This window comes from Lynx rufus, unplaced genomic scaffold (genome assembly GCF_022079265.1).
Source record: "Lynx rufus isolate CCGP_SWC_20201006 ecotype Redwood Valley unplaced genomic scaffold, mLynRuf1.p SCAF_15, whole genome shotgun sequence".
Classification (NCBI taxonomy): Eukaryota; Metazoa; Chordata; class Mammalia; order Carnivora; family Felidae; genus Lynx; species Lynx rufus.
Window position 1 is genome coordinate 26514064 of NW_025814829.1, and position 8437 is coordinate 26522500.

The 8437-nt window shown below is 38.2% G+C and overlaps 1 protein-coding gene across 2 annotated transcripts in view; it reads right to left on the reverse strand.

Annotated features, from left to right (window-relative positions):
* Positions 1-8437, reverse strand: part of NEK7 (NIMA related kinase 7) — a 160302-nt gene that overhangs the window by 65237 nt on the left and 86628 nt on the right. For both annotated transcript variants that reach the window (XM_047076723.1, XM_047076722.1), the window contains exon 3: positions 7862-8002. In XM_047076723.1, coding sequence (XP_046932679.1) covers positions 7862-8002 — 141 coding nt within the window. The remainder of the gene's footprint in view (positions 1-7861; positions 8003-8437) is intronic.

The following is an 8437-nucleotide window of genomic DNA, read 5'->3' on the forward strand; positions in this document are numbered from 1 at the left end:
CTACCCTACAAAGGTACATTGGAAGCTGTGAATGAGAATGTGGCTACAGGAGAACCGAAGGATCCAAAGTTATAACTGTGGAAAGTGCCCCATAAAGGGTTAGGAAAAGAAAAGCCATTGAAAGGGACAGAAAAGGGATACCCGGAGAGGGAGGAGAATCAAGATTGTGTAATCGCAGGGTGCTTGGGTAGCTCAGACTTTCCCTTCCAGAGCCTGTCTCTCTTATTTGAAGGGGTAGAGGACGGGTGGGGGGTGGGGGTGGGAGAGTAAAACAATCCACAGCACGAGGGCTGTGAACTCTCTAGATATAAACCATAATCATTGAACAAGTTAACGTGCAAATAATTAAGGCCTCTACCACCAGCACTTCCCTGACTAAATACAGAGGCACTTAAAGGGTGGAGAGATTGGGATGGAGGAGGAGGGGCAAAGCGTTAAGCAAGGTGAGTGCAGGAAGAGTTCTACACTGATGCCAGAAACTTGCTCCCTTTATAACACCAAGACCTAGGATCTAGCTTCTGTCAGCCTTTCTCTCTTAATGCATCAACATGTTTGAACTGCAAATTATAAGACAGGCCTCAATTTCTTTCCTGTGGATTCCTTAAGGTCCTCGCAAATGATGGTATAGAACTAGATACCTGTGAGTGTCACTAATTACTCTTTGACTATTAAAAAACTTTTGTTTCCAAAGAAATGCCTTTTAACTCAACAGGCTAGCAGTGATCCAACCTCGAGGAGTCCATCAGGAAGCCCTGTTTGATAGGTTTCCTCAAAATTAAAAACAAAAACAAAACAAAACAAAACTCTAAAAATTATCACAGGAAATTCACTTTTATTCAGATTTTATGAGAGACTAAAGCTCAGCAAAACTTAGGGCCAGTATAGATTAAGAAGCTACCCTAGGGGCGCCTGGGTGGCTCAGTCGGTTAAGCGTCCGACTTCAGCTCAGGTCACAATCTCACGGTCTGTGAGTTCAAGCCCCGCGTCGGGCTCTGGGCTGATGGCTCAGAGCCTAGAGCCTGCTTCGGGTTCTGTGTCTCCCTCTCTCTGCCCCTCCCCCATTCATGCTCTGTCTCTGTTTCAAAAATAAACGTTAAAAAAAATTTTTTTTAAATAAATAAATAAAAGAAGCTACCTTACGAAGGTATGTTGGAAGCTGTGAATGAGAATGTGGCTATAGGAGAACCAAAGGATCCAAAATTATAACTGTGCCCCATAAAGAGTTAGGAAAATAAAAGCCATTGAAGGGGACAGAAAAGGGATACCCAGAGAGGGAGAAGAATCAAGAGTGTGTAATCCCAGGGGTGCCTGGGTGGCTCAGTTAAGCATCCAACTTCGGCTCAGGTCATGATCTCATGTCCATTGCTTGGTACCATGTTGAGTCTTTTGAGACCAGACCTCATGGTTTCTCAGCATGCCTCACTCCATGGCACTCAGTCAGCCCTCTCAGTCCATCGCTTACCCTGCACTTACCTTACTCCTTCTGTAGTTAAATTCCCACTTCTCTTCCATCCCCTGTTTCCAACAAAAGTTGTTCTTTGACCTCATCTTGATTACCATGCATTCATTATTTCATTTTCTTCAGACCTCTTATTCAAGGTCTGATCTCAGTTGTTAACTCTCTTGGACCTTTGTCAACTATTTGAGCGATGCAGATGCCTCCACTTTAGAATCTCTCTCTGTCTTGCTAATTCCCAGTCATGGTTAATTTCCAGTGTGTATGACTTCATTTCTCTATTCACATGTTATCATTGTTCCATGTCCCATGGCATGGAAGGGTTCAGGGTATTTCTTGGAGTTTTGCTTGGAGTTCCCCTTACTCTTGGACATGTTGTACTCTCTTACACTTCCCATTTGAATGCATTTTAAGCAAAGTATGGGAAGAAGCCCAGATCAGCAGATACACAATTACAATGTCCACAGTGGAAGTTAAAAATGACTACTCGGAAGCTGCTGCCTCTTGGTGTATGAACTTGGTGTATTTTCCACCATGCTCGGTGGAAAATGCCATCTCCTGTTTGACACAAAGTCTTTGCTGTCTGCTTTGCTTTCACAAACTGTATAGCTGTTCTAATTCATCTGGTCTTAACTCTACCTGTGCTCTGGATGGATTTTTCATCTCTGCTTCCTTTGAGACTTTTTTTTACCAGTTGCCCCATTTCTCCCAAAACAGCCTTCCTTCTCTGCCTGTAATAGCATCCTTTGACTTTCATACTGACACCTGTGTAGAATAATCTGTTGCTTCAACACCTGCAGCTTCTTAAAACTCGCCTCTTTTGTTTTCTGGGAGTACACACTCTTATGTATATATATTTTTAATGTTTGCTTATTTTTGAGAAAAACAGAGACAGAGTGCAAGTGGGGGAGGGGCAGAGAGAGATGGAGATACAGAATCGGAAGCAGGCTCCAGTCTCTGAGCTGTCAGCACAGAGCCTGATGCGTCATTTCCTTCTTACCTATAATTATTTGACTTACTGTCTATCCACCCCCTCTCAACAAAAGTGTTGAACTCAGCTGTATCTCACTGTCAAATCCAGTGCCTGCCATATAGTAAGTCCTTGATAAATATTAAATGAGCATATCAAAAGTCTTCAACAGCATAAATAAAAAGCTACTTCAACTATATATGTTCACTAGGCTTGGCCAGTAGAAGAGTTTATCATTTAAAAATTTTACGATAAACCCATACAATCAAAACTTGGGTTAGCAAAATAACAACCCTGAGACACCATAAGATGCTAAAGAAAAAACACTGTGAAGCATCAAAGAAGGACAAAGAACTAAATTATTTCATCGATGTCCATTATCTCATTTAAATATTTCAATGTTGATAATCTATTTATGCCACATATGGTAATTCATTATAACTCCAAAATGTTGTTAACTAGAATGCCCTATTCTCTAAACTTTCAAGAAAACTAAAAATCTGCTCTTTTTCTTATATGCCTTTTTCTCACTTGCAAGTACAAATAAATAAAAATAAGAAGCTTTCATTTTTAAGATAAAAGCTTGTGTCTCCTTAACAAGTAAACTAGCATCAATTATTAAATTATTCTTCAATTTAAAAAAATATAATATATAGATTATTCTTACAAATACTTTCCAATTTTCATTTGTTCAAATAACTATTGGAAGGTTCAAAGGAAATCCAAAGAGATTAAATAACGAAGCGGATAAAAGCTGCAGGAAATTCAGTAATCACAGTGAATACTGAAAGAGACTGAATATATAGTTGTAGAGATTATGAATGCATTATAATCAGTATGCATTATGGAAGAAGTTATCATTGTTCACAAATTTCTAAATGCAAGTAATCCCAACTTCTAATTACGTGAAAACATACAGAACCTAGAAACTAAAATTGACATATGTTAAAAAAAAAAAGTTATGTTCATCAATATACTTTAAAAAGTGATATTCTTGATGAATGCTTTATAATAATAATCAGATATAAATACAGCAGCAAATATCAAAGAGTATTTGTCCCTTCAAGAAGTTGTTTTGAGATCACTTGGATCAAAAGGGTAAATTTGAACAAAACAAATTATCACCTTATCTTTGTAAGTACTATACAAAAGTACTTTCCATTCATTCTAATGAATGTCAATGACAATGGATGTCCCACAGAAAAACAGCGTTATCTGGACATAAAACTTAAGAGTAAGCAAAGAGAACTTAAGCATTAACAAACCAAGGATCAAAATATTTCACCTACTATTAGAAAATTAGGGTAACAAAAAATCAAAGGACTGAGACACAGTAAGACCCAAAATTCATACTACAGTACTATCGTAAGACTAGCAAAATAAAAATCAATTCCAACTACATAGCTCTAATCAATGAACTAAGAAGCATGATATAGAGATTTCATGTACTAGATCAAAACAATTCTTTTGATAGTCTCCCAACACAAAGAACTGAGGTTCTGAGACCCAGCTCACAGCCTCTATGAAGACTTTTCCCAACCTCCTCTCACCCGTGTTCCTGGAGGCTGCTCCCATGCCGGTGCCTATCCTGTGACTTCAGATGGGTCTCTGTTGCACTTCTATTCGAATCCCATGACTCCCGTTATTTATCTTAAATTCCCAAGGCCTTCCCCCTGTCCACCAAACACTAGGTGATCAATATATCAACAGTAGGTGGACTGAATGAGCAATAGGGAGGGAAGCGGCAAGGAAGGGAAACAGCAAGAGACGGAAGCCATCTCGGCAGATGGAATTGCAAAAAAGTCACATCAGTTAAGGCACCATCTTAATTTTGGCCAATGAATCATGATGGGATATGAGTACATTTTCAAAAAGATTGGTAAATGTTGTCATATACTGTTGGCTCTCAGATCTCTATGATTTCAAAGTCACATGCATTCAGTGTACTCTTCTTTCCACACACAGGCAACAGGCAAACCTGTACGAAAGTCACCAGAGGTTAGGACATTGCTTTATTTATTTATTTTTTTAAGGATTTTGAAAAAGTAAAACTTGATTATGTGGGACAAAGTAAAGAAATGCTTTGAAAATGAAGCTGAGGAAGCCTGGACAGTAACTCTAACGTGTCTCCTTAACGATTTATAAGCAGAAAAGTGAATTATAAAAGCGAGCACAGTATTCAGGAAGGGTTCTAGCAGAGCTGGGAACAGTAATACAGCTCTTCAGCCAAGTAACCTCACCTCAAAATAACAAGATGCATGAGTAAAGTCAGTATTTGACTATGAAGTTTTTGAGGAGGGCCTGAGTCTTCAGAAAGGAAGGCAGTCTGGTTAACAATATTTTAAACATTTTCATTTCAAGCTACAGAGAATTTTTTAAGGAGGGAGCATGGGATTTACTGTTCAGCACAAGTGTAATACATCACAAAAATCAATAACATATCTGAAATGCAAATACATTTCTCCTCACAGAGGCTAAGACACTATTCCCTAATTAAATAAGCGAGGAATATCTTCACGACATCACCTCTCTTCTATAAAGAAGTTACGTTTAAACTAGAAGATGCCACAATATCAACACTTGATAAAGCAGAGACAAACAACATAACCCAAAGGGACAAATGCTAACTCCTCACGGTAGGAGACTGTTGACTGAGGTTTATCACGGTGCAAAATGGGAACAGGTGGAGGGGGCATCTGATACTGAATGGAAATATGATTGCCCATATTAACTCACGTCGTCCTTTCAAATTCCTAATCAAAAGAAAAATACAGACAAGAAACAACTCAGATGGCACTGTGAGAGAACTAGAAGAGCTTTTGGTCTTTCCTCCTCTCTCCCTCTTTTCCTCCTTTCTTCCCTCCTTGTCTAAGTATTTTTTATGACGAAATCCTGTGATTTAAAACGCAATCGTTAGAGGTGGAATGGAGCCTTGTCTGTTTTTCTACACTCAGAATCAGTGGGAAGGTGGAGGAGGAGGCCTCCAGGGACCTCCAAATGATTTCTCACTCCATCTATCCTCCGGCCTTCATGGCCTGCGGCATGTCAGCAGCTGTCTTCTTTCCAGTCCATTCTGTGTGTTAAGGTTGTAATTTTATTTTGAAAAGAATGAATTTTGAAGATTGTCCCTCGACTTGAGAATCTGTAGTGAATCCTTACTTTCTTAGTCTTCAAATTCCTGTTCAGTGCTCTCCACAATCTGCTCTCACACTGATAGCCTGGCCAAGGTTCTGATTCTACCCACCGCTCAAACGGACACCTCCATTCTGCAGACTCCTATTTAAATCAGGAATCCATGCCACAGGGTTCACATGCAATTGTTCCACAAAGACTCTTTTGCCTCTGGAGTGCAGGAATAATATGACTACCTTCTCTTTTATTTCTCTCAGTGCCTAGAGTTGCATAGTAGAAATTCAATAAATACATTTTTAAAATGGGTCAAAGAGTTCTTTTGTAAGGGAATAGTCCTTCCAAAGACATCTGCTTTGTGAACATTAATATCTGCATTCTATATTCTATTTTTCTTAAGCTGTAAGTGGTATATAAAAAGAAAGAACACTCTCATAAGCTACTCTCATAAGCTGCTGGCAAAAGTCAACCCGTCCCACTATGGCAAATAACTCAGTATCAACTTAGAGAACCAACCACATGCATTCCCTGTGGCTCGTCATTTCCATTCCCAGGCATACACAAAAGAGAAATACTGGCATGCGTGTACCAGGAAAGGCACTTAAGAAAACCACAAAGTATTGTTTATAATAGTAAACAACTTATAAACAACCCAAACAGCAAGCAGCGTGTAACAAGAGCAATGGAATATGACATAACAGTCACATGCATGAACAAGTGACAATAGTTATATAAAGTTCAAAAAACGCAAAGCAAACAATAGATTTATTTAGATATTTATACAGATGTGGGGAAAACTATAAAGAAAAGCAAAGGAATGTTAAAACACAAAATTCCAGATATGGTTACCTCTGAGGGAAGGGAGTAGCAAATCTAGATCAAAAATTTTTTCTAATGTATTTCTTAAGCCAGGTGATGGATATGAGAGCATTTCTATTATTTTTTTATATCTAATATGCGCCACATAACGTCTTCTATAAACATTTAACATTTCCTTAAAAACGTAAGTGAAAACTGCTCATCTCTATAATAGCTGTTGCCAAGTATACTGATCCTTTAAGAAGTTGCAAAAAAGGGGTGCCTGGGTGGCTCAGTCAGTTAAGTGTCCAACTTCAGCTCAGGTCATGATTTCACGGTTCGTGGGTTCGAGCCCCACATCAGGCTCTGTGCTGACAGCTCAGAGCCTGGAGCCTACTTCAGATTCTGTGTCTCCCTCTCTCTCTGCCCCTCCCCCGCTCATGCTTTCTTTCTCTCTCTCTCTCTCTCTCTTTAAAAATAAATATTTATATATAAATACATATATATACGTATATACACACACATATATATGTATGTATATGTAAAGAAGTTACAAAGTTACAAAAAAAAATAATAAGAGGAAACTTTGGTCTCACAGGTCACTACACAGAAAAGATGTATCAGGGCTGTGGAATCAAATGGGAAGTCCATAGGCAAGTGTGAACAATAACTACCTTATGTGAAAAATGCGAAGCAAAGCTGAATGATGTCAAACATACTCTAAGGCAGAAAGACAAGTACTGTCTAGACCAGAGGTCAAGTGAAGTTACACTTTCTAGACTCGTTAGGACAAGTGAAACTTCTAGGGCTCTGGCAAGTACATTTCAGTGGAACTAGGACGCTAGACTTAGGGTCATGCTGGAGCAAGAAAAACGAATCTGAGGGAAACAAGACAAGAAGTCAGGACTGAAGAGCAAAACTGCTTCCAGAATGATACAAATACAAGATGGAAAATTTCAAACAGGTTATCAATCCTCTGTTTGCATCTACTTCATGCTTTTTGTAATTTTCCAGGAAATCAAGCTCACTTCATTTTTCTTTCATTTATTGCCACTGTGGTTCTCCACATTAATTTAACACCCCACCCTAATCCTGAATGCCACTTACTAACTTCAGGCAATACATTTTGTAAAGTCTACTTTCCTATCGTGAGGCCTAGCAGCTAAGGATGTGACATCTAGTTACGTGTCCGGTTAGGAGCAGGTGGTGATAACTCAAATCTGCCTCTTAAAATCTAGAGTTGTAAAAGCTTTTCTAGGATCATTCCAGTCATTACTGAATCTAGGTGAACAAAACCAGCTCAATTTTTAAAGCCTAAGTAATATTAAAATTAAAAATTAATTTCTACTGTGTACTACACTCAATTCAAGCTTTTAAAGTATAATTTTTATTCCTTTCTAGCATTCTCAAGACTGTCATTATCCAATCATTTAGGACATACTTTCCTGCATTTATTATTCACATAGTATAATTTTACATTGATTTACATATAATTAAAATCATCTTACCTGCACTTTTTTTAAAGCTACTGGTACTCCATCCAAGAGACAGGCTGCTCTATAAACTTCACTAAATTGCCCGCGACCAATTTTCTTTTCTATTCGAAAGTTGGCTAATGTATTATAGCCCATATCCGGTCTTAAGGCCTTCTGTAATTAAAAAAATCAGAAAAGTTTTCAATCACACAATATTCACACAATTATTGATTGTTTTCACATAAGTAGGTAATACCTACGGTAAGCTCGCAGACATCCATTCATTCAACCAGTATTTATTGAGCCCTTCATGCTAGGCACTGTTCTATGTACTAGAGATACAGTGGCAGACCCAACAGATGATAATCTCTACACTCAAAGAAAAGTCCTGGCAGGGAAGAAAAGTAATAAACAGGGTAAACATAAAAAATATATATACAGTATGTGAGATAGGAAGGGCAAACAAAAAAAAAAAATAAACCAAGGAAAAAGGATATGAAATGTCAGGGAATGAAGATTTTGAAATTTTAGATATGAACTCTATAAAATTATCTTCAGTTCATAGAATACAAACTTGTCCCACTCAATCTAGTACTCCTTTGACATTTG